Source organism: Nannospalax galili, unplaced genomic scaffold, assembly GCF_000622305.1.
Source record: "Nannospalax galili isolate Female #2095 unplaced genomic scaffold, S.galili_v1.0 scaffold87, whole genome shotgun sequence".
NCBI classification, from domain to species: Eukaryota; Metazoa; Chordata; class Mammalia; order Rodentia; family Spalacidae; genus Nannospalax; species Nannospalax galili.
Window position 1 is genome coordinate 4,119,943 of NW_008360320.1, and position 27,560 is coordinate 4,147,502.

General features: G+C 35.6%; 1 protein-coding gene across 7 annotated transcripts in view; it reads left to right on the forward strand.

Moving 5' to 3' along the window:
- The window catches only part of Orc4 (origin recognition complex subunit 4), a 71,455-nt gene that overhangs the window by 11,608 nt on the left and 32,287 nt on the right, over positions 1–27,560 (forward strand). For 6 of the 7 annotated variants that reach the window (XM_017796115.2, XM_017796114.2, XM_008825174.2 and 3 more), the window contains exons 2-4: positions 20,130–20,203; positions 23,301–23,377; positions 23,948–24,038. In XM_017796115.2, coding sequence (XP_017651604.1) covers positions 20,147–20,203; positions 23,301–23,377; positions 23,948–24,038 — 225 coding nt within the window. In that variant the 5' untranslated portion in view covers positions 20,130–20,146. The remainder of the gene's footprint in view (positions 1–20,129; positions 20,204–23,300; positions 23,378–23,947; positions 24,039–27,560) is intronic. The other variant, XM_008825176.3, reaches the window with a different exon arrangement.

A 27,560-nucleotide genomic window follows, 5' to 3' on the forward strand; every position in this document is an offset into this window, starting at 1 on the left:
TGAAGCATGGACTCCCTGTAGCCCCAGCTGTCCTGGAACTCACTATGTAGACTAGGCTGGCCTTGAACTCACAGAGATCCACCTGCCTCTGCCTCTGCCTCCCGAGTGCTGGGAGTACAGGTGTGGCATGACATACTTTAATTTTTGATCATATTATCAGCAATAACAGTTGTTAAGGGGGCAAGCCGCCATACATCTGTGGAGGTGGTTCATCATTAATAGTAAATATTTTAGTTTGCTTTTATCTTAGGCACTTTGATGAAATCCACCCAGTTTGGGAGGCCTTTCATCTAGGATTTGTTTTCTTCTCTCTAGCCACCCACTCCCATTTTGATTTTTATAAAGTGTGCATGTGTGTGTATACTGCCAGTATGTGTTTTACTTACATTCAGTTTTCTTAGATTTAACCAAGTAAAATTTGTTGGACTTGAGATTGGAGAATTGACTCAACCAGTAGAGTGCTTGCATGTAAACATGAGGACCTCAGTTTGATACCCAACATCCACATAGAAAAGAAGGTGAATTTGATGGCACATGTCTATAATCCTAATGCTGTTGAAGCAGAGACAGGAGGACCCCTGGGGCTTGCTGCCCAGCCATTATAGCTAAATAGAGCCTGGGTCAGTGAGAGACCCTGTCTCAGAAAAATAAGGTCGAGGGGCTAGAAAAATAGCATAGTAGTTAAGATTGTTTGTTGGATTCTGACACCCTCTTCTGGCCTTTACAAGCACACAGGTCCGTGTACCCACATAAACAATAAATAGCTGAATGAGTAAGTCTTTTTTTTTTTTTTTTTTTTTTTTTTTTTTTTTTTATTTTTTGTCATTTTGAGACAGGGTCTCCCTATAGCCCCAGCTGTCCTAGAACTCACTGTGTAGACCAGGCTGGCCTCAAACTCAAAAAGATCTGCCTCCCAAGTGCTGAGATTAAAGACGTGTGCCACTACACACGGCATAAATAAGTCTTTTTAAAAAATCTTTAAAGTCTTAAGAAAAAAGGAAAGTAATTAATGATTGAGGAAGACACCCAGTGTTGATTTCATATAAGCATACATGTGTATATGCACACATGTACACACAAATGCTTATCCACAAAAAAATTATAGGAATTAATGAGTTTAGTATTATAAACAACATTGTTTCCTAAAAGATCACTATCTACTTTTAAAAATTCTATTTTATACTGCATGTTTAAAATTTAAATATTACTGTCTGTCCTTAATTTATTTTAATTTTTAATTATGTGTATCCATGTCGGTCTGTGTGTGGATATGTACATGTGAATGCAGTTCATAGAGCTCATAGAGGCTAGAAGAAGGCTTTGGATCTCTTGGAGTTACAATTGTGTGCTGCTGTACTTGGCTGCTGGGAACCAAACTTGTGTCCTTTGCAACAACTGTATGCTCTATTAATTGCTGAGCTACTTCTCCAGTTTCCAATTACTCTTTCTACTCTGAGAATTGAATTCGTACTCTTAGGCATTTTTATTGCATTTTTCTGTTATGTTTGCTATCTGTTTTATAACTGTAACTTATTCTTTTATTAAGTTTTACAGTACTGAGGGTTGAATCTAGCTTGTCACAAAAGTATAGGAAACATTAAATATCAGTCTTTTCTGTTGAACACTGTAAAACTTTCATTTATGGGAAGGAATTCAAATCTTTTAAATCTCTCCCACCTTGTAAAACTTTTCTTTAAGCAAAGGCCCTGCTACAGTCCTCAAAATTTATGGCCCACAGTGGTGACCCTTTCCTCCTTTGGCTAACACCTTTTTTCTTTCCTTTAGTATCTTTGTGCATCCAGAGATGCTTTTTAATATATATTTATTTTTTTATTTTTATTTTATATGTATTGAGTGTATTGCCTGCATATGTATAAGTGCACCACTGTGTCATGCAATGGCCCACAGAGGTCAGGTGTTGAATTTCTCTAGAACTGGAGTTTTGGATGTTTGCTGCTATGTGGGTGCTGAGAATTGAACCCAAGTCCTCTGCAAGAACAGCCAGTTATCTTAAGCACTGAGCCATCCATCCAGCCCCAGAGATACTTTTAAAACTAGCCCCCCTGGAGAAAGGATGTGAGGTTGAACCCCGCTAAAGGGGAGAGAGTATTTTTGGGTTAGGGTTAAAAACCACTCAGTGTGCTTGAGGTTTTTGTTTGTTTGTTTGTTTTTTGTTGTTTTTGTTTTTTTTTTTTCTCTGACCCTGAAATTATTTTTACTACATGCTAGGCAAATATTCTACCACCAAGCTGCGTCTTCAGATTTCTTATTTTTAAGACAGGGTCTTACAATTATATTGCTTAGGCTGACTTTGTACTCGTTCTATGGCCCAGGCAGGTCTTGAATTTGTGATCCTCCTGTTTTAGATTCTCAATTAGCGGTGATGATAGTTCTTTGCCACCAGGTTCAGCCATTTTTAGTTATTTGGTATACTAAAAACTCACTACAGGGTGTGTGTGTGTGGGTGGGTGGGTGGGTGGGTGGGTGTATGTATGTATGTATGTAAGTGTGGGATTGTTTGTATTTTAAATTTAAATTGTATTTGACCCTTCTGCCCACACACATCCTGCAAAGCTTTTACTTTTTTTACCAAGGTCATTCTTGTTCCATAAAGTTGTATTTTACCTTTATGATGCTAATGACCCCCACTTCTCTGCTAAAAATTAGTTGTTTTGCAGTACCTTTTAGATACTGTTTCTTATATTTTAGCATTTTTCCCTTGAATTGTTTTTTTCTCTTGTATGCCTGAAAATTCTTTTTGTCATAAAATTTAATAGTTGAATTGGAATGTTTATCAGTTTGTTTCTTTATATATTTGGTATGCTGACAAGAAAATTTTGAATTTCTTGATTCCAACATAGCTTTTGATAATGACGTGAAAGTTGGGAGACCTGAAGAACTATTGTAGAATTTTCTAGGCATTATTTCTTTGGCTTTGGTATTCGAGATCTGTAATTAAATTGGATAGTGATACTAGAACTTTGTGGATTTGCTCTTTGTTTGTTTGTTTGTTTGTTTGTTTTAGTTGTGCTAGGATCAAACCTGGAAAGCTGTGTCCATGGTAAATGCATGATCTACCACTGAGTTACGCTCTAAAAGCAGAGAAATCCTTAGATTTCATTTTTCCTCTGGTCATAACTCCTTACTAGAATTTTGAAGTTGCTATTCTAAACATGTATTACTTTTTAATGAGAAAAATATATTTGTGGTCCTAAAAATAAAAATTTAATGAATGAATAAATGTGTCTGCAAAAAAAACCCCACAGAGCATATAGAAATTGGAACAAATACCTGCAATAATAATCATTTTCTTTTGGAATGTATGTAGGTGGTTGTGTTTGGGTTTTGTTGGGTTTTATTGTTGTTATTTACCAACAAAAAGTTCAGTAATGATTTGGAGACTTTTCTGATATTTGCTGTTTTTGTTTTTTCAAAAGTAAGTTATATATGTTGAAACTGTCTACCGGGAACACAACTACTGGTGCTATGTGTTATCTATCTAGGTAAAGTAATTTAGAATACTCATTCCCAGTTTCCATGCCTATAAAATAGATCAGAATGTTCTTAAAAGGTCCTTTTCTTTAGTAAATTCATTAATTTGTACTTCATTTTTAGATGATACTACCTTATTTTGTGTGCATGCTTATGTGTATTTCCTGGTACAATTAAGAGTAAAGATCTTAGAGGCAGGCGGATCTCTGTGAGTTCAAGGCCAGCCTGGTCTACATAGTGAGTTCCAGGACAGCTGGGGCTACAGGGAGACCCTGTCTTAAAAAGACCAAAAAAAAAAAAAAAAGACTAAAGATCAAGAAATGGTATTTTAAATAATAGAGAAAGCAAGTACATTTTTAAAAATAACTTTAAAAACTTAAATTTAAAATTTGATCATTCCTTTTAGTGTATTTGCTTTCTTATTTAAAATACTATTTCCTATAAAATTTGTCTCAGTATAATGAAAAGTGTTTCTTTAGGCAGTATCTGAAAATTGAATCTGATTTTATGTTTATAACATGTATTTAGAAATGAACATAAAAACATGCATATAAATATGTCAAATCTTTATTGTTTGGTTATATTATTAATTTCTTGTGACAAAGGAATTTAATCATGCAATGTTATAGCCACATAACAATATCACAAGAAGATTTACTTCCTGTTTTACACAGGTGATGATAAGAAGCTGAGTGCACAAAATCTGTGACCTAATTATGAGTGTCTGAAGGCATAAATTTTGTTTTCTTTCAAGGCAGGGTCCTATGTAACCCAGTTTGGCCTCTAACTTTGTAGCTATAAATGGCCTTGAGCTCATGATTACACTGTCTGTGTCCTGAGTGCTGGGACTACAATGCTAACTAATCTGTTTTTTCTGTTTTAAAACATATATTTTATTCAGCAAAAATTTATTGAGCAACTTACTCCCAGAGTTGGTATTACAAAGTAAATCTTAAGGTTGGTACCCTTAAAAGAATTAATAATAATAAACTTTTTAAAAACAGTGTCTTTAAGTTTGGTGTACTCTTGTCATAGTAATATAGCTGTTGTATGTTGTTGTTCATCAGCAGGCAGATGGGTATTGGATATATTTATCAAATGTTAAAAAAATCTGGAGGAACTGGATAGATGGCTCAGCAGAGAAGAGCACTGGCTGCTATTGCAGAGGACCCAGGATCCCAGCACCCACATGGCAGGCAACAACCGTCCATAACTCTAGTTTTAGGTAGGGAATCTGACACCACCTTCTGACCTTCGTGGGCATTGGATGACTCAGGTACACTTAATATACATCAGAGAATATACTCATACACATAAAATAAAAATAATAAAAAAAATTTTTTTTAAATCTGACTGGAAAAACTAGCTCTAGGATTTCATCACAGCAGTCTTTTTCAAACCTCAATGGTAAAGATTCTGTTAGTGTGAAAGACTCTTTACAACTAGCCTGAAGGGAGAAGCTTAAATTGATTTGGGATCCTTACTGAAGAACTTTTGTGTTTATTCCTAAGATTAGAAAACAGTTGACATCTTATTGGATATTGAGCTATCTGTCAGAATAAATTTTTCTTGTGAGCTATTTGTGCTCCAATTACATCTCTAGAAGAGTTCCCTAGATAATCAGTTATTGTTGGTAAAACAGGGTAAAGTCAAAAATATAGTAGGCAGAGTCAGTGAAATAGGCCATGAATGAGGGATTATTGCTGAGGAAAGCATCACTAGAATGAACAACCAGTAAGTACTCCTGGGACTGATTCTCTAGCTCAATAGCACGATGAACTTTTTGTGTAGCCCATGGACTTGATCTACAATACCATCAAAGGAGAAAATATGTTTTCATGAAAACTCAGGTAGTAAAGGATATGTTTTATAATTAATCCATATTTATCTACATGAAGCCTTGGAAGGCATAATACTGGAAATTAATGATAAATCACTTGAGTTGAAAAGTGGAAAATGTGATTATATAAATGGGTGAGTCTTAAATTTACTCTTTATTCTGTTTGGTTAGCATATATTTTAAAGTATAAGATTCCAAATAAAAGTAAATAGCAGCAATAAATGTGTTTTGGGGTTTTATGTTTTAATAAACCTGCTCCCTATTTATTTTCCCAACTAGCTTTGGCAGAAGCAAGTGTTCTACCACTGAGTTACATTTTCGGTCCTTGGATTTTCTTTTGGTTTTGGTTTTATTGTTTTCAGAGTCTGCCTGTGTAGCCCAGGTTCACTTGTGGTGTTCAAGGCCACTGTGTAGAGCTAATGCTCCTTCAGGTATAGGTTTGTAAGGTTCTTTTTCCCATGAGGGACCTGTAGATGGACTAGTCAGAGAGGACACAATTTTAGGTGACAAGATTTTTATAATTCTTGTAATTTTTGTCTGTTGTCAGGGCAAGAATTAATTAAAAATTGTCAAGAACTTTCTTGGTGTTCTGGACATCATTGATCCATATGTATTTGTAATTTTCGAGGGAAAAAAAGTATATATGTATTGTGCTTTTATTTGTGTGTCAGAACTGAGTAGAAGTACCCATGTCAGTAGAAAAATGAGGGCTTCATTGCAGCCTGTTCATTTGAACCAATAGAATAGAGATGTTTTTGACTGTGTTGGTACTTTAGAATCCTTATGGGAACATTTTGTTGATTACATATGAGACTGATGGTTTGAATGAAAATGTCCCCCATAGGCTCCCAGTATTTGGACATTTTGTCCCCAGATGATGGTGCTGTTTTGGGAAGTTTTAGAAGGTGTGGCTATCCTGGAGGAAGCAAGTCACTGGGGGTGGGCTTAGAGAGTTCTGAAGCCTTGCCAGATCTCCAGTCGCTCTCTTGCTTCCTGTTCCTGCGTGATGATGTGAGAGCTTAGCTTCCGCTCCTCCTCCAGCGACCTCTGCTGCCATGCCTCCCTGCCAAGATGGACTGTAATTCTCCTGGAACTGTAAGCTCAAATAAACTCTGCCTTCTATAAATTGTTTGGGTCAATGTTTCTGTCACAGCCACAGAAAACTGACTAATACAGAGACTAAGATCCAGAAAGTCTATCTTTAAAAGAGTTTTCTCAGGTGTCTTTGAAAATAATTTGGGAAACCAATGGAAAGTAAATAATAAATTGTTTTTGTTTCTAATTATAATTCACTACTACTCATCATGTGTACAAAATTTCATTAATGCCAACTGATTTTCCTTGGCCTAAAAGCAATATGTAATAGTTTGTGAATTTGTTTGAAGGAGAATATTTTCCATCCACAGTAATAGTGTCTGCTAGGTATATTGGGAGGTAAGAAATTATAAATAGTGAAATCACATCGTTGATGAATTGAATACAAGCAAGCAAGCCATCCCTCAATATGACTCTCCTATACTGCAGCAGTACACAGGGCTATATCAAAGTGATACCTGAACAAAAACAACCTACTCTTAGCATCCATTTCAGCCAAGTGTAGGATCCAACCTGTTCTAAGAACTTATTCCTTCAGATCTCTCCTGTAATTTTGCTCCTGAACAAGGGCTTTGCTCTCTCTTTATTCAAGCAGTACATCTAGCATCATCATATAAGAAGAAAGGAACTTGCCTTATCAGAGGATTATGTCCATTCTGAAAGTTGCTGACTTAGGATAGTATATACAAGCACAAACAGATGCTATCAATATAATTCTACATGTTGTTTGCAACATAAATGGGATAATTTGTTGCTTCCAACAAATGTTTGCTGCATGCTTATTTTCACAATGTGCACATAAATACATACATTATTTTGAGTACAAGGCAAGGAAAGGTCATCAGGCATTAAAGTGATACGTTTAAGTTAAAAAGGAGTCCAAGGCTTAGTGTCCCAGAAGTCATTCCCACATTGTACTACATGGTTCTTTGGAATACTATCTTTTAATTAGGATAATGAGAGGAATGGTAATTAGAATTCAGAGAGATTTTTGTTTTATTTTTTTTTATATGAATAAGTGTTTTGTCTGCATGTATATAAGTGTGCCTGTAGGTGCTGGGCACTGAAGCCTGGTCCTTTGCAAGAACAGCCGTTGCTCTTAACTGTTAAACCATCTCTCCAGCCCTATCAAACAAAAAATATCTGTATCTTTTATTTTTTCAAAATTGACACATTCCAAAAAAATTTTAATAACAGAATTAGGAAGTTTTGTGCCTTATATGTAAATTAACAGTATCTAGGAGAAACTCATGATTAAGTAGATTACTTCTTCTGTATGTTTATACACAGTGAATGATAAGCTTTACTTGACCATTGTGTGATGATTATACTGGCCTGAATAGTCGCATATATGCTCATTGATTCATGGTGAAATGTGATTGTTTATTAGCTACCTAAATTTAAAAAAATGTTTTTATTTTATGTTTATGAGTATATTGCCTGCATGTTTGTAAGTGCACCTGTGTTGTGCAGTGCCTGCAGAGGTCAGAAGAGGGTGTCAAACCCCTTGGAACTGGAGTTATGGATGGTTGTTACCCACCATGTAGGTGCTGGGAATTGAACCCAGGTCCTCTGCAAGAGCAGCCAGTGCTCTTAACCACTGAACCATCTCTCTAAACCCTTAGTTACCTAGTTAAGAAGTTTTATGTTTTATTTTTAATTTTTTAAATGTCTTGTGCTTCTAAGTTTTTTTTAACAAAATAACTACTTATATGACCAAATTTTGGATTTTAGATTATACAAAAAAATTAGAGTTCACAGTCAATACTCACATAATAAAAGAAAGTTATTAAAAGTTATCTACTCAGTTAAGTACGTATTAATAAAAACCAATGTATTGGAACAGTAAAAAATAATTTTAAATTCTCACATGAAACACTGTTGAATCAGAAAGTATGAAAAAAGAGTAGGCTAGGCTCCATGTGTACAAGCTCTTCCACACAGTCCTGATATTCTTGAGGTCAGACCCCTAGGTCCTACATAAAAACAGGATGCTGTAGCATAGTCCTCTAATCCCAGTGAACACTCACTGGGATTGCAGGCTTGGACAGGACTATCTCCAGAAGCTTGTTTTCATATGTAATTAAAAGAACTGTCCCCCCAACCAAGGTTGCTCTATGACTTCCACATGCACTATTCCCTCACACATGAACATGAGCTCATATATACACTAAAATTTAAACAGTTATATATTTGGGGCTGGAGAGATAGATCAGTGGTTAAGAACACTGGTTGTTCTTACAGAAGACCCAGGTTCAAATCCCAGCACCCACATGGCATCTAACAACTGTCCATAACTCCAGTCCTGGGGATCCGACAATGTCTTCTGACCCCCCGCGGGCATTGCACGACACAGGTGCACTTACCTACATGCAGGCAGTACACACATACACATAAAATAAAAATAAATTTTAAAAATTATATATTTACTGTTTTTCTTAATTTTATGTGTATGCGTGTATTGCATGGATGTAAGTGCACTCGTGTTGTACAATACCTTCAGAGGTCAGAAGAGGGCATCAGATCCCATGGAAATGAAGTTATAGATAGTTGTTAAACCACCATATGGGTGCTAGGACTCAAACCTGGGCCTTCTGCAAAAGCAACCAGCACTCTTAACAGCTGAGCCATCTCTCTAACCCCTAAAATAAAAAAAATTTATTTATAAAAATTAACTGTTAAGACGTCTATACGTCTAAGAAAATTTCAAAAAATCTAAACAGTTCTTTTCTCTATATTATAAATTGTGAAATATGTGCTCTCTTTTAAAAAGTTTGTGTGAACACATAGGTTACCTTTCAGTCATAATGCAAAAAAACTCTTGACCTATTTTTAAATATTTTATTTACTTATTTATTTTTGGTCTTTTTGAGACAGGAGCTCCCTGTAGTCCCAGCTGGCCTAGAACTCACTATGTAGACCAGGCTGGCCTCAAAACTCACAGAGATCCACCTGCCTCTGCTTCCAAGTACCAGGATTAAGGGATGTGCCACCAAGCCCAGCCTTTACTGTATTATTTTGAAATTATATACATATATATGTATATATTTGTGGCTTTATGCACATGTGTATTAGAAAGGGAGTGATCCCCAGGAACTGAGTTGCCTGGTTTGTGTTCTCTGCAAGAACATTACTTTTAACTGTTGAGCTACTTCATTCAGCCCAAACCCGCACACCCTTATTTTTGAAGATTTAAAACTCCTGGCTTCTTCACCTTGTGGTCACTTTTTCTACGTGGAATTTCAAGGTTTATTTACCATGATAAAAGTCTTTTAGTTCTTCGTTTCTATTCAAAATTTTCCTGTCACTGCCACCAGTAATGCTCATTTATTTTTCACCTTTACTCTAGCAAAGATTTTATCTGTACCTATGTATTTATCTTTTGTTTTATCTTTCAGTTTTATCCTGTGGAGCTTGCAACATTGAATCTATTGTTTCTGTAGCCCACCAAATGTAGTACTGTACTGGCAGTAGGAACATCATGTGGCGAAGTGCCACTTATTAGAAGTACGCTAGCCCAGACCAGTTAAATTAGAAACTTTTTGTGTCTAGGACCTAGTTATCAGACTAATTTCTAATGTGGCTTTTTTTCAATTGAATTTTCACAGCTTTCATTTTATCTTCCATCTATTTTGATGGCATTTAGACCTATTCTATCCATACCTACCCTATTGCTCTCCACCCAATTTAATATAATCTAATATATATTATATGCATGTCATATATATACATATATTAAATAAGGTCTATAGACTCTAATTTGTGTCCTTAAATGTTTTTCAGTGTGGGTCCATTCATTGGAACCTATTTAATCTACCAAAAGTTACGTCCTTCTTTGAAAGAGACACTTCCTTTCCTAGCAGCCATTGGTTGCTAATAATTCCTTAAATAGTGTTGAGATTTCTTACCCATTTCTCCACTTCTATGCTGAGATTTTTTTCTTTGGTTTGAGCTTGCATTAGACTTGTGCATGCTGTCACCATTATTGTAAGTTTATTTCAATAACTGCCCACCTGTCTGGAAAACTGTTTCCTTGTGTTCATCAACCACCTCTGGCTCTTAAAATCTTTCCTCTTCCTCCTCTTTGGCAATGATCTCTGAACCTTGGGAGGCAGAAGATTGATATAGGTACGCTATTCAGTGATAAATATTCTGCAGCCTCTTGTTTTCTACATTGGCTACTTGTGGATTTCTGTGTTAAATCACCATCTGCTGCATAAGGAAGTTTTTCTATGCATCCATGAATATAACAGTAAGTTAAGAGTCAGATTATTAACAATAATTATTTAGTGGAAAACTAGTATTAGGTTCTCTCTTACGTCCTGTGACCCATCTTCAGGTTCCTAAGCCTGTTTTCAGTGTCAGGTATGGGCTTCATCCTAGGAACCAGACCTTAAATCCAATTAAAGAGTGATTGGTTACTCCCATAATATTTGTGCTGTTATTTTGCTTATGGGTATATCTTGCCCAGCAGCTGTTACTGTAATTCACAGGATTTACAACTGGGTAGAGTTGATGATTATTTTCCTTTTGGTAGCATGCATAACACTTTCCAGCACTATTAATGCTAACCAGTGGAGATGAGGCTCTAAAGTCATTTCCAGCCTGATTCTCCTTGTTTGTTCCACAGCTTGAGTATGTAGTGTCTTCAGTTGTAAGGTCTTACACGAAGTTCTGGTGGGTAACCAAGACTAGGATAAGGGCCAGTATTGATTAAGGGCCTATGGGACCTCTGGTCAACAACTTCAGAAGAGGGAATCCATTTCTTACATTGAAGTTTTTTTTTTTTTTTTTTTCATTCACCTATGATGTGTAGAAAGGGCAATATCCCCGTTTTAGAATAACTCCTTTAAATCTCTTATTTTATGGTGTATATGTATATACTTTAAGAAGCTTCTGTGGTAGTAGGTTTCCCTGTGGCTTTTTCTAAAAAAAAAAAAAAAACTTTTTTTTTTACCTACCTGTGTTAGGTATTTTTGAGTCAGGGTCTCCTTGTAGTCCCAGTTGGCCTGGAACTCGCTATGCAGACCAGGCTGGCCTGTTGGCTGTGGGCTTGTGGTATACTACATTTATTCTGTTGAGATATGTCCCTGTATGCTTCTTTCTTCATGGCTTTTATCATGAATGAATGTTTGATTTTATCAAAGGCCTGTTCTTGCATTTAATGAGGTGATCATGTGTTTTCTTTGAATCTCTTTATGTGGTGAATTATATATATTGATTTTGCATTTTTTTAAATTGGATTCTTTAATGTCTCACCATAACACAAAAAGCATGAACTTGTATTAATCCTATATGATAGATTGATCATGCACCATATCCCCATGAGGTTGGAAAACCATGCCATTTTCTGGAATTTAAGGTGTTATATTATTTCATCAATCATTTGTTTACAAAAAAACAGAAGACTAAAAAGTAAAAATGTGAACACTTTGGGTGTTAACACCTCTATCTTGGTATACAACTGATCTTTTTTGTTTTGATTTTGAAATATCAGATATTATTTTGGAATAAGGTAAGGTTCTGTTAAAACCTTTGAAGACCCTTTAAGCCAGTGGATCTGAAACAACCTTCATATCATTAGCAGTTGGGGTACATACCTTGTTAGGTATTCTGAAGTATTTACTGTTTTAAGTTTAACATGTTGTTATATGTGTTGAAACATCCTGCATCTTTGGGATGAAGTCAAGTTGATCATGGTGGATAATCTTTTTGATGTGTTCTTGCAGTTGGTTTGCAAGTATTTTATTGAATATTATATTTTTGTATCTATGTTCATCAGAGAGATTGGTCTATAATTTTATTTTTTGCTGGGTCTTTTTCTGTTTTTGTAATATTGGCTTCATAGAAGGAATTTAGGAATAGTCCTTTTCTATTTTATGAAATAATTTGAGGAGTATTTGTCAGTTTATCTTTGAAGGTTTGGTAGACTTCTGTGCTTTGTCCACCTGGTTCTGAGTTTTTTTTGTAGTTGGGAGAATTTTATTGACTATTTCATTGTTATAGGTCTGTTCAAATTTTTTATTTCATTTTAATTTTAAGAAGCCATGTATATATAAAAATGGCATGCATATATAGAAATTTATCCATTTCTTTTAGATTTTCTACTATACTGGAATATAGATTTTTCAAGTGTATCCTTAAGGTTTTCTTATCTTCCTCCATGTCTGTTGATATGTTTCCAGTTATATATCATGTGCTTGTTAATTTGGGTTCTCTCTCTCTCTCTCTCTCTCTCTCTCTCTCTCTCTCTCTCTCTCTCTCTCGTTTGGCCAAAGTTTGTCAATCTTGTTATTTTCAAAGAACCAACTCATTTCATTGATTCTTTGTATTGTCTTCTTCATTTCTATTCATTAATTTCAATCTTGTTTTTATTAATCTCTTCCTATCTACTTTTTTGTTTGTTCTTGGCTTTCCAAGGCTTTCAAATGCATCATTAAATTATTTATATGAAATAGCTCTAATATTCTGGTATAGGCACTTAATGCTGTAGTTTTCTTCTTAGGACTGCCTTTACTGTTTCCTAAGTTTGGCATGTGGTGTTTTGATTTTCAGTCAGTTCTAAGAATTTTTAGTTTCCTTCTTGATCTCTGCTGTGATCCAATTTTCATTCAATAGTATGGTAGTTAGCCTCCTCGAATTTGTGTACTTTTTTCCATTTTCATTGTTGCTGATAGCTCACTTTATTTTGTGGTCAGATAGAATACAGGAAATACTTCAATTTTTCTAAGTTTTTTTGGACTTGTGTCCTAATTTTTGGTCAGTTTTCGAGAAACTTCCATGGTATACTAAGAATAATATGTGTTCTTTATATTATTTTGTTTGGGTGGAATGTTCTATAGATGTCTGTAAGCTCCATTCAATTTTTGGTGTCTTTTAACTCCAGGCATTCTCTGTTCAGTTTTTTGTCTGGTTGACCTATCTGCTGGTGACAACAGTGTATTGAAGTCACCCACTATCACTGTGTTGCAGTCATTGTGAGATTTTAGCACTAATAAAGTTTCTTTTATGAAATTGAGTGCCCCTGTGTATAGTACATAGTTGTTTAGATTTGTAATATCTTTTGGGTAGATTTTTCCTTTAATGAGTATGAAGTACCTTCCCCATCTCTTCTGACTAGTTTTAGTTTGTCAGATATTACCATAGCTACATCTGCTTTTTTCTTATTTCTATTTGCTTGGAATGTCTTTTTCTGTCCTTTTACCATGAGGTGGTATCCATCATTGATAGTGAAGTGTGTTTCTTGGAGGCAGCAAATCAGTTGATCCTGTTTTCTATTCCATTGTTAGTCTGTGTTTTTTTACTAGGGGCTTGAGACCATTATTGAGGGTTATTATTGACCAGTGTTAACTAATTCCTCTTATGTTGGTGTTGTACTGTTTTCTTAGACCTCTCTTGGTTGGCTGTTCTTGGATAAATTACTTATTCTTTGTTCCCTCTTGAGAGTGTTTCATCTTCTCTTCTGACTGAAACATTACCTTGAGTATTCTCTGTAGGCTGGTTTCGTGGACATAAATTCCTTACATCTGTTTTTATCCTGGAAAGTCTGTCATTGTTCTTCCATTACAACTGATAGGTTTTCTGGGTATAGTAATTTGGGGCTGGAATCTGCTCTTTCATGACTTGTATGGCATTTGTCCAGCCCTTCTGGCTTTCATAGTCTCTATTGAAAAGTCAGTTGCTACTCTGATAGGCCTGCCTTTATATGTGACTTGTTCTTTCTCATAGCTTTCAATGTCTTTTCTTTGTTCTATACATTTAGAATTTTGACTGTTATGTGGAGAGGTTTTGTTGTTGCTGCTGTTTGTTTTTGTTTTTGTTTTTTTTTCCTGGTCCTGTCAACTTGATAAATATGACTCTTGTACCTTGATAGGTATCTCTTTTGCTAAGTTTGGGAAATTTTCTTGTATGATTTTATTTAAAATATTCTCTGTGCCTTTGACCTGTGTTTCTTTTCTTTCTATGCCTGTGATTTGTAAGTTTGGTGTTTTTACAGTGTCCCAGAGGTCTTGCATATTTCATGCCTAGGTTATTTTGGATTTGGCATTTTCTTTGATTTAGTGATTGGTTTCATCAAGCTTGTCTTCAAGGTCTAATATTCTCTGTTCATTTCCTCCACTTCCGTTTTACTTCTTTCATCTAAGTTTTCTGTTAGAGTTCCTGAGTTTTTTATTTCAAGTTTTATTTCAGTTTGCCTTTTGTTCAAAGTCTATCTCTTTATTGTATTCTGATTCCATGTGTTTTGAAATGTTTTAGTTATTTCATTGGGTGTTTTCATGGTCTTTATTCAGTTTTCTTATTCATACTCTGTTTGAGTTCCTTGAACATACTTATCATTCCTATTTTGAAATCATTGTCTTGTTGCATCCGTTAGGTTGTCATTCTCAAGAAATGGTACAGTGAAGTTGTTAATTTCTTTAGTAGGCATATTGTCTTGCTTATTCATGTTGTTTGTATTTTATCCGTTAGATCCAGGCATCTAAACTTAAAATGGTGGCTTTTCTTGTTATGGGTAAATGATCTCATTTTGTTGAATGTTTGTATCTTTGCTTTCTCTTTCCCCAACTAGTGATGACTCAGCTGAGTAGTGCTTAGCCTTCAGTTTGGGGGCCACTTTATGTTGCTGCACAAATAAGATGAAAGAAGTGGTCTCATTTCAGCTAGAGAAAGGTACAACTTTTGAATTGAGATTTCAGGATTGACTTCACAGGGTCCTAGATCAGAAGGTGGGATGAGGGCTGCTAGGTGAATAGACTGGCTGATAGGTTAGACTGGGTGAGCTCACAGGTCTAGGGCACCACAGAGCTGAGATGGTTAGGCTGTAAGGAATCTCAGGAATGGGAGATCAGGATCTCAAAGTCTGGGGCAGGGAAGGATCCCTGAGACCCAAGCTGGTCGGAGACTCGATGTGGCAGAGCTTACCCTGCCAAGTTTGGAGGGGCACAGAGATCTGGGACAGGAAAGGATCCCCATGCCAGAGGAAGCCTGAGAGCTAAGACGATGGCTGGGCACTACGGAGTCTCAGGAATGGGAGATTACTGATGTTTCTTTTTAGTGTGGAAGTCCTATCATTTTTTTTTTTTTAATTGTTGGACCAGCCATACTTTTTTTTTTTTCCTTACAAGTTTAAAACTTTTATAATCTTCAATTTAAAATGCTCTGGTAGTTCTGGGTTTCCTTCTGTTAAAGTCTTCTTTAATGGCATTTGATCCTTTATTGCCCTGTCACAGAAGTTCTGTGTAAAATTAACAAAAATATTTTTTGTGGTGTATTTTTTATTTTGTTTTCTGTCCCTAAATTGTTCTTTATCTTGGTTCTTCTCTCTAATGTGATCGTTTTTAAAGTATACTATGTAACACTGTTCTTGGCACTTTATAGCGATGCATATTGTCATCCGTTTCACAAAATCCCCACAATTACAGTCTAGATTAGATAATGTCATGTCATATTTACAGAGGAAAAAACTGAAGCCTAGAAAAGTTCATTTGCAAAGGTTACATGTACAGTCATATGATAACCTAGGACTCAAACCTAGACCTGACTGCAAACCTGGTTTTCTACTTCTACTTCTCTTCCATAGTTCTCTTTGAATTTGTGTCCATGCTAAATTTGTTGTATTAATAATGTGTAAGTGTGTTAACCCCCTATTCTTAGCACTTCTTTGCTATTTCTATAACTTTTTAAAATACACATTACTTTTTGAGGCTCACATCATATAGTCTTATATTTCCCCAACCTGCCTTTTGTTTCTCTCAAAACTGTCATATATAATGAAGGAATAATCTTAAATGTAATAAAAAAATATTTTTTTAATGAAGTTTAAGGCAAGGTGCCTTCTGTGGACATAATAAAAGGCATCTTACACGTGTGCTGAGGCTGATGAGAAGACCACCTTTTTCCTGAGAGAGAATTTTCTTGAGGAACAAGACATCAAACTGGCAATCCTTAAGCCAGAGGCCCTTTTGGTGATTCAAGCCTTGGCTACTTGGCTATTATAGTAAGAGGCAGATTTGTTTGCTGTTTGTCAAAGTCTTGTTCAACTGCAGACTATTAGCAGAGTATTTAGACTTTCCTGAGAGGATATCAGGGTTGGGGATTTCCAGGACACACATGGTAGATCACAACTGCCTATAACATCAGTTCCATGGGATTGGATACCCACTCTTCTGGCCTCTGGCATGGAGGCCTGCACTTGTCGCAAATACATTTGTGGAAGAACTCACACATAAAAATAAATCTTAAATTTTTTTTGTCTTTTAAAAATAAATGCAAAAAAAATAAAAGAATTAGACTGTATACTTGTTTAGAGGTATAGTCTCTGGGTGACTGATACCCTTTTAATTGTTAGAATGGCGCTGCATAGACTGCAGTGTTTGGACCTGTCTAGTGTTTTTGTTTAAAGATTGTCATAGTGGAGTTAGGAGCACAGAAACACAAGCTTGTAAAAGAGTAGCACCACAGTTTATCCAGTTTGAAAGACACCCCCTTGATAAAGTGTTCTCCTAAGCTTTGCATATTAGAATGCTCATATACTTGAGAGATGTGAATATGTTTAACATTCAAAGGAGTGAGCAATAGTTACCATAATGGCTACAGAGCTCTCCTTTATCTTATTTATTTAGCTTATAATCTTGCAATGAATCAAAGCTTTAAAAACAAGGGCTAATGTCCACAAACTAACTTCCTGATATACAAATGTGTCTTCCATAATATTTAAAGTTCAGATGTTAACTACGCTACACATTTGTACTGAGACATATAGAGTGTTAAAGGTACTAAATCACCTAAAATAATAGTTGCTTATAGAGTGGTCACTTAAAAGCCTAAAACATAAGTAGATACTTGTTGAATCTTTCCTAAGTAGTCAAAAATGTGACATAGTCCATAGAAAATATAAGTAATTATCCTAATAAAACACAAAATATTTGTCTGTTAAATATATGTTTTTGCAAATTTTACTAAACAGAAAAATATTTTTTAACAGGCTTATTTATTTTGTGTGGCAGGGCAGGGACTGTATGTATGCCTTGTGCATATGGAGGTCAGAGGAAAATTATTATAAATTTTTTAATGTGTACAAAAATATTTCTTTTTCCAATTAAAATAGAATCTTTGGGTGCTTTTTAGTTTCCTTACTAAAAACAGAGTTTAAGCGTATTTATATTTTCTGTATATAGAATTTCACATGTTAATTAGAATCATAGTTCTTAGTAATCTTACTATTAGTGAAGACCTATGAAGAAATCAATCTTAAAACTGTTTTTCTATATACTGACATTTTGTGAAAAGATATTTGTTAATAGGCCCAAATATATATTTGTGTTAGTCAAGTCTCTATAGTGAGTATGAATCTGGTCTGACCCGCTGTGTAGATGGTGGCATAATGCTGCTAATGCTGAGATAATGATATGCAGATGGTAGTTATTGTCAGCTGTGTACATAGGTGTACTTCCTCGAAAGCTTGACTCTTGTGTCTCTGTGATCAAAATACCTGAAAGAAACAGTTTAAAGAAGAATTTATTTTGACTGATAGTTTCATACAGTTCAGTCCAGTATGGTAGAGAAGTCATGGCAGAGCATCCTAGTTCATGGTGTTGGGACCATGTGGCAGAGGCTGTTCACATCACAGTGGACCAGGAAGCAAGAGAGTGAAGTAGGCATCAGAGGCCAGTTTAACTTTTAAAGCTCTGTGCCTTGTGATGTTCTTCTACTTAGACCCTGCCTCCTAAAAGTTTCATGCCTACCAAAATACTACCACCAACTAGAAAGCATTAAAAACACATGCCTGTGGGAGCATTTTATTCAAGCTAACACTCTAGTGCCCTGCAAAGTCTCCTGCCAGATTACTAGTAGGCTCTCTGGACAAGCAATTACTGACTGAGTTTATGACTCAATGAGGTTAGAACTGATTCATAGGGATGCGTCAGGGTTTGCCTTTATGGTCATGGTCATTTGTATATCTCAAATGGTCCTTCATTAAGGCAGGTTAGAGTTACTTTCCAGTACTCTTTCAGGACCTGCTGTAGACGTACACTGGGTAGCTTGTCTGTGGGGATACTGACAGGTCTACTTCTTTCTAGTCTCATTGGCAGGAATTCCTGTTCTCTGACTACCTGTGTAAAGATTGGAGCAAAGATTCAGGTCTATTTAGAATTTGCTCTAGAACTAAAATTGACTAGCTTGCCCTGGGTACTCAGAAAGGCTGTTCTCATGCATTATTGATATCAGACTATAACTGAGAGAGACCCATAATTGAATGATATTTTAGAATCTGTTTAGCATCTGATGACAAGGCTGATCTGATGACATAGACAGACAAGTATCCCAGGAGTACTTTTTAGCAGTACTTCTGACAGGTAGGACTGTTGTCAGGTCATGGCTGAAACAGTTAAGATTTGAAATTCATGGTATTTAGGGATCTGCTCTGGGACCAGGTTCACCTATGTACACAGCTGACAATGACTACCATCTGCAAATCATTATCTCAGCGTTAGCACGGAGTCTGCCGTAAAGACATTTTTATTTTATACTCAGACATTTTTATGGCCCTGTGAGTGGGAGAGTGGGATTGAATTCATACCCATAGTAAGACTGATTGTTTAAAGACCCATAGTAAAGACCACAGAGAACAGGCCTGTCTTCTGTGGTACTAGTATACATAATTGTACCTGGATTTCTTTTCTCCCCCTTTTTTGGGGGGTGGGGGGACCTGGGAGGTTGAGACAGGGTCTCACTAGTCTTACTATAGCCCTGACTGTCCCAGAACTCACTTTGTAGACCAGACTGGGCCTCAGACTTACAAAAATGACCTGCCTCTGCCATCTGAGTGCTGGGACTAAGGGTGTGTGCCACCAGGCCTGCTCCACCTGGATTTCTTGATGGATGATTTTTGGTAGAAAGACATAGCTGAAACTTCAGAAATAGGGCTGCTTCTGAGTCTGGAGGCTAGACCAGTCAGCAGCTTTGTTCTCCGTGTCAGTTATCTGCCTTCTTTTAAAAAAAAATTAATGATTTGAAAATTTCATTCATTGGCCTTTGACTTCACGGAGGTTTCACAAATACCTGCCACAATCCCGAGGCTGGCTTCTCAAGGGTCATGATGACTGAAATTATTGTTGGTCTACGTGAGGGATGCAAGTTAGAATTATAAGCCTTATATATGATGGTACTTATTGTTTTTAATGTTTCTTTTGTTTTGTTTTCAATTCATTCTGGTCATCATTTCATTGTCAGCTTTGAAACATATGTTATAGTATTTGGGTCTAAGCTAAAAGTACTGGTGAACACATTTATCCTTAGTATAATTTGATTGGGGCTAAAGAGAATGAATATACTCAGGTGTATTTACAGAAGCTGCATTTGACAGTGGCCTGCAGATTATGTAGTATTGTTGAGTGGAGCAAGAAATGAAAGATTTTCTGCAAAGAATTATTCTATTGGATGGATGGCTAGGAAAACATTCTGTATAATAAAAAAGTCAAGGTAAATGAATTGTACAAAAAAAAATTAAGGGGAAGAATGTTGTTAAATGTGGTGTGAAAGTGCCAAATAATCCTGAACTTGGGCAAATAGAAATTATTTGGGATTTTTTTGTTTGGATTTTTCAACATTTTTGATATGTAAAAACTTATTTATAAATGTAAATTTTAAAATAATCTTTTAAAGCAGATAGTGTTTATTCATTCTAAATTTTTCTCTTAAGGATTTGAATTTGTTGAAATGAGCAATCGTAAAACAAAGAGTAATAACTTAGTACATGCGGAGTGCCTTTCACAAGTGAGTATATATTTTTCTTACTATCAAGGGCTTGTACTTTGCAAAGTGAAATAGACATCTTTTTAAAAATTTTTTTCTTAGCACTTTTTAGGACTCTTTACATTCTTAGGGAGATATTTTTACAAAAGGTTCCTACAGTCATTGGAAGCAAAGCTCTTCAAAGTATACAGTTAAATATGAAATGACACATTGTACTTTTATTGTTGTCTTTGTTCTTCATGTTCTTTGTTCTTGAACCCTGTCAGTGATGTTTGTTTTACCTTAACTGCTAATGGTATTATTTAATATCCACCTTTGTGTTTGGCTAGTTGAATCCTAACTTTTACTTAAATATTTGTAAAAAATAGTGTGAATTAAATTTAGTTAAATATTCACATAGAAATGTTGCACTTTTGCTAAATTCATTCATGGGTATTTTATTCCTTTCTTGATGCTTATCTGTGAAGTTATTTTCTTAATTTCATCTTTGCTTAGGTCATTGCTAGTTTATGCAAATGTAATTGATATATTGCCCTTTAAACTTTCAACCATATTGAAAACTCACTTTATAGTTTTTTGTTGTTGTTGTTGTTGTTTTTACTTAGAGTGTTCTGTTTTGAATATCATATGTGCAAACAGGGAAGTTTTACTTCTTCCCTTTCAGTTTGAATGCCTTCAGTTTTTCCTGAGTAATGGCCTTAGTGAAAAATGTCAGTAAAATATTGACAAGGACTGATAAGAACCCCACTCCCCTTTCTTTTTAAATGGAAGGCCAGTAATGGGGCTCTAACCAGAGCTTTGAGCACATTGGATAAGCACTATACTACTGAGACAGGTTTCTGGTGACAATAGGAGAACATTCAGTAATCATGATATTTTTGTTGAGGCCCATTGTCAATTTGAGGACATCCCTTATATTCTTAGTTCATTGAGAATTTTTATGCTAAATACTTAATGTTGTCCTAAGAGTTTGTTCTATTTCAAATAATAAATTACTTAAATAGATGTTTCTCCCATAATCTAATAGAGACTTGACATAATACTACCCTAGCATTTTCTTTTATCTTGCTTGACCTCAACCATACTATTTAAATCAGTGCTAAATTTTATTGGTATCCTAAAAATACTTTTTTTCTTTTTTTGTGTGTGTATGGTGTATGCCTATGTGTATATAAGTATGTGCACCCATATGTGAACATGTGCAGACCAGAGGTGGATGCGAAGCATCTTCACCTATTCCTATCCACATTATGTTTTTAGATAGGGTCTCTCATAGAACTTGCAGTTTGCCATTTGGCTAGATTGGTTGGTCAAGAGAGTCCCAGATTCCTGTTTCTGCTTCCCAGGGGAGAGTCTATAGTCATTTGCTGATTTGCCTGGCTTTTATTTGGATGTTGGACCAAACTCAAGTCCTCATGCTTGTACAGCAAATATTTTACCTATTGAGCCATCTCCCTAGACCTGACTTTCTTTCTTTATGAAAAAAAATGTCTGTTAAAAAAAAATTAGCTAAGGTATAGATTTTTGTTTCATATGTGAAGTGTATAGTTCTTCCCAGGTGTAGGTGACTTAATGGTTATACACCTGCTTAGCCTATATCCTAATAACTGGAATTGTTGAATCCTCCAGGTGTTTTATTACAGATTCATTTCCTTTATCCCCAATTTCGTATTTTATACATAGTTGTTGCCACATTTTTTTTTTTAAAGATTGGGGTTGTGTATTATTTCTAGTGATCTACAATATCATTCATTGAGTCCATAGCTATGCCCATTTGAGTGGTTAACAGGCATCAGCTATTACCTGTGTAAGTCTTATCTTGTATTACAGATAAATGCCTTAATCTTCAAATAGGCTTTTCACGAAAGTGTTGGTGCTCCATTATTTAGAAGTTAAGATCTAGAAAAGACTTGGCCTTTTTAAGTTCACTTAAAAATGACTTTTTTGGCACCAGTTCCATACTTTCTTCTTTATCTAAAATAACTATGTGAATAGTTTTCTTTATCTTTTTGAACATTTAAAGACAACTCGTATCTCTTTGGTTTATTAAGGATCTGTTCATGCTGTCAGTTAGAGAAGCAAATAATCTTACGGTCTTCTTACTTCAGCCATTGGGTGAAAATATGAGACAGTGACCTAAGTGTGTTGTCCCTGAAAGACTACTAGCACCAGATCCAGAAAAGGAATTTATATTGGCACTCTTTTTAAAAGACTTCTTGATTATTTGACGTAGTTTTTCACAACTAAGCCTAAGGTTCTAATTCTAAAACAAACTCAGAAACATAGCTACTTACAAAAATTTTTGTCTTCATTTATTCCAACTTTTCCACTTTCCTATTTGAATTCTTTTTTCCCAGTGATGGTTATAGAACTCGGGGCTTTGAACACATACTTAGCAGTAGGTCTATCACTGAGTTACATCCCCAGCCCCAATTCCTTACTTTATAGACTAGCTAAATGTCATTTCTTTTACATAATTAAATATTGGTTTGTTTGTTGAACTACTTCTACTTTGCAGTTGTTGGAATTTGTCATTTTTTTCCAAATATATTTGCAGTGTCTTTTTAGGATCATACCCTTCTAGAATTTCTGTGCTCAATCTAATAGGTACTTAAAACTAAAAACTATATGGGCTTTTCAGCTTAAATTTTCTGCAGAATCCTGACTTTTATACAGGTAGAGATTGACAGTGACTTAGCTAAGCCAGTTTAGAAGCCTTAGTTTCTAAAGAGATCACTGAGTCTGTGATTGCATGAAAATTTTTAAATTAGATTGCATTGTTAGATTTCTTCCCATCTTTGTTCATTGGCTAACATCTTACACAAAATGAAATGCTTACTCATTATAAAACAGCCTTCAAGTTGGTGATATAGTTGAAGTAATTCTATTTGTTGAAGCGTTCACAAGTAAATTCTCATCATTTATCTGAGACATAAAATGAAGAGTAGAAGTTAATTATAACTCAGAAAAATGACTTCAGAACACTTAAGGACATGTAGGTTGTGAAGCTTAAACTGATTCATTAATACCTAAATCTGATTGCTACAAATACTATACTTTCATACTCATTTTTTATTGTATGTACAATATTTTTATTTGCTCATTTAATTTTCATCAGGTACAAAGAATTTTACGTGAAAGATTTTGTCATCAAAATCTACATACCAATCTCTTTGGAGTGCAGGTACAGTACAAGTAAGTCTAGCAGTCTGCTCCTTTTTTATGAACTTATTTACCATTGCTCTCCTTTTTATAAAAGCTAGTCATATACAGATTGGATCTAAAATAAGGATGTAAAAGTTTCATTTTGCATATGAAATAACTGAATATCAAGAAACGATCAGATAAAAATGTTCATGTAATGTAAAAGCCCTTTAATAATAAATCTTTTGTTAATATTGAAAGAGTCTGACTTTGTCCTTAATAGCGGGCAGCCAGCACAGGTGATGGAAGACCACAATGTTAGTAAAATATAGTTATCTCTAAACTCAAGAGACAAGAGTTGCCTTTGTTTTCCCTTATCCTCTACCATCAGAAAGAGTCAATAAAGTTGAACATACTAGGTTTACTCTTCAGGTTTCTAGAGAATCCAAACTGCTCTATTGCCTTTCTATGTATCCTTCTGTATAGGACAGTTTAGAGCATAAAGAGCCCTAAAGAAAGAGGAATTTATGTGCATATTCAAATTTGACTTTGGGAAAAATATGGCATAGTAAATTATTCTAGCTTAATTTTTAAGATTTTGACTTATTTATGTCATTTTAGACACTTAATTGAGCTGCTAAAAAGAACTGCTATCCATGGAGAAAGTAACTCTATACTCATTATTGGACCACGAGGATCAGGAAAGACCAAGGTAAAAGGTTTAATTTCAGATACTTTGTTACTTTGGTAGGCATATGAGGTTTCTTACTTTAGAAATCACCAAAATGTTGGTTTGGGGGGGGGTGTTTGTTTTTTTATTGTAGCATTTTGCCTTTTCTATTTCTTTTTAATCACACAAAATAAATGCAAACATCCTACAAAGTTAGGATAGGATGTGGTGTGTTTTAGTTGATCATACTTTTAGTCTTACTGTTCCTCACAGAGGAAAGTTTTCTATAATATGTCATCGTCTTTTGTCCTTTGTATTATATTAAAGATTGCCAGTTGACAAAGAAGCAAGCATTTTAATGGTCACATACTGCCCATACACTGTGCCCTTATTTTTTCTTTTGGAGAGAGGGGGGGATGGGGGGAGGGGAGCTATATGAATGTGGGCATGTATATACCATGGTGTGGGTATAGGGGTCAGAAAACAACCTTGGGTGTTGGTCTTGGTCCTCAACCCAGGATTCCTGTCTCTGCCTCCTATCTGTCCTTAGGAACACTGAGGTTATATGTACTTGCTACCACATTTGGCTTTCTATAGATTCTGGGGATGCAAACTGAGGTTCTCATATATGTACAGTTGGAGTTTTACCCACTGAACCATCTCTCCCAGCCCATTTATGCTCTTTATATATATTCTTTAGTTAAAACCTACACACTAGTTTTAATCACATTTTTATAGATTAGGACATTATCATACTATGTACCCCCCCCCTTTTTTTCCCTTTTTACTGTTTATTGATTGACCTTTAAGCAAAATTTTCCTGTGTACTCATGTCTTCAATATTTATGGCATACTTTCCCTCTTTATCATATTTTCTTATTTAACCCCAGAAAGGCCTTTTCCCTCTATTCTTCTCTTTCATACAATATAAGGAATATTAATGTACATCAACTTTTGAAAGTATTACAATGTATTGATTGCCCTGTGTTAAAGGTGTTTTTCTAGTATTATGAAGATAAATTAACTAACTTTAATTTTTAAAATTATGTCATCCAATTAAAATTACATACCTATTTTTTTAATTATTTATTTAATACCTACATACTTAGAAGAAGCCATTTCATTACATCAGCATTGACATTCAATAACAGTTTTCTGAGCTAGGATGCATCTCTTACAAAATTGGCTGTACATTTTTAGGTTTACAGTTGAATTATTAAAGTTATACAATATTGTACTCAGTATAAACCCTATAAGACATAAAATTAAATGAGGTTCCAACGTTTAAAAAAGATCTCCATTTCATTATTAAAATGCAGAGTTTCATACAGAAAACTTCATTTTTAATGCAATTGACATTAAGATGTTTGCACATGCATTTCTAAAATCTCTATATATCAGAGTATTACTAGTCAGAGTCGGTTACTTTCTGAGCTCATTGGCATCTGAGCATGGATATAAAATCATCAGGTAGATTTCAATGGTAATGTTTTTTACATCTACTAATTCATAAGGAGCAACTTTTTATGCTTTGAAAAATTATTTTTTTATCATTTTTTTTTTAATTTTTAATAACTACATGATTAGAAGCTTTTCAGTACAGCTTCTTTAACATATTCAGTAACACGCACCAGAGCAAGAGTATCTCTCTTTCACGAGTGGGTGCAAGTTTCTAGGTTCACAGTTGAGTTAATACAGTTATACAATATTGAACTCAGTATAATATTGTTCCTTGCAGAAAGACTCATTGTTTTTGCTACTAACACTGAGATGTTGGTGCATGCATCTCTAATCTGTATGCATCTGATTATTACTAGTCATAATCTGTTGCACTTGGATCCTTGGTGCCTGTGTATGTCTATAATGTCATCAGGCGGATTTCAATGCTATTATCACCTCTACTAATTAGCATGATGTAAATTTCCATGCTTCCTCCTCAAATATAATACGTGTTTTAAAAATTCGTTGATTTTGTGTGTGTGTGTTATCACACAGAACATCCCAAACCATCTCATTCAACTATATACCCACTTCCCAGATGGCACCCTCCCATAGCCTCCCTCCCCCCACTAGAACCCTTATACTCTGATATCCTTGCTACTGTCTGCTGTGTTGTTGGCACCCCCAGCCATTCCCCACTACTTGCCCTTCTGGTGAATCTAGTCAGCCTATCTAGAGGTCTTTGTTTAAGGAGGGTCAGCTGTTCCTCATCTAGCAGCAATCAGTTGTCAATATTCCTTTAGATAAGATTGAGTCTGCTGTTCATTTTCCCAATTCTATGCTGGGTTACTATCTGGGAGTCCCTTTGGCCACCCTGGCCAACAACTCAAAAGAAGGTATCGCTTGTCTGGCATTGTTGCTTCTTACGTAGCCTTTGGGTATGCATATGGAATCTTAAGAAATTACATTGGTCCCCCTTTAATCTTTGGTTATACTTTCCTTTTGGGTGTTTAACGCCATACAGTTGGCCCAGATAAACCAATTTATTTTTACTCTTAAGGTCGTTTGAGGATCTGTTCCTCAGGGGTCACATGGGCTTGGGAGGAACCCCTGGCTCCTTTCTTTTACCAGTTTCGCCTGTGTGAAGATAAGCCAAAGGTCCTGCTCAACCATGATTGGCTTCATTTGGAATCATGGAGGAAACAATTCCTCTGTGTTGACTCTCCTCTTTGAAGACTGGACACTGGTTCAAGTCCATCTGGTGGGGTCTCCTCGGCCTCCTTGATCAAAAGGACAGGTGACCCACCACCATTATGGGACATTTTGAGAGAGATGCTAATAGTCCCCTGGAACTAGTCGACATAGGAGGGAAAGGAGCAAAAACTGTCCTATGTGTCCTTCTGACCAAATTAGTATAGGCCTCAAAGTATGTCTTTTAAACATCCAAGAAGGTTAGTTCCACCAGTCTGGTACTTTTAATTACTGTGTGTCATGTAGATAAATCTTGGGCAAAGACCAATTGTTCTCAGATAAACCTTATCTAGACATACATTTCTTGATCTGTTACGTATAATTTGTCAGTAGGTTGTAGGAATAAGGTGGTTCCCTCTGGTTTTCAAAACTAGCTAGGCATTGTTTATCTTTCACATTGTCTCACCCCTCCATCATGGTTTTCCCACTTAAGGTGCCCCCATTTCCCCCCTTTCTCCCTTATTAATTCCCTTCTCCTATGGTCCTACCTCTCTTGAGCTCCTTCTTTCCCTTTATCCCCTAGGTTCCTTGTATGCCCTTCCCTCCCCCCTCCACCCAATTTTTGTCCATATCTCCCTTATTAAGGCCTGATTCCCACTGTTGTTCTCGTTCAGGTTCTTTCTTTTCCTTTACCTCCCTGTTTACTTTCCATTATCCTGGTTCCTGTAGTTATGTCTGGTTACATACTCATTTATCAGGGTCTGCTTCTAGGATCCACATATGAGGGAGAATATATGTTGGGGATTTTTCTGAGTCTGTGTTACTTCACTTAGTACAACAGTTTCTGTTTCCATCCATTTACCTGCAAATTCCATGATTTCTTCATTCTTTACTGCTGAGTAAAACTCCATCATATAAATGAACCACATTTTC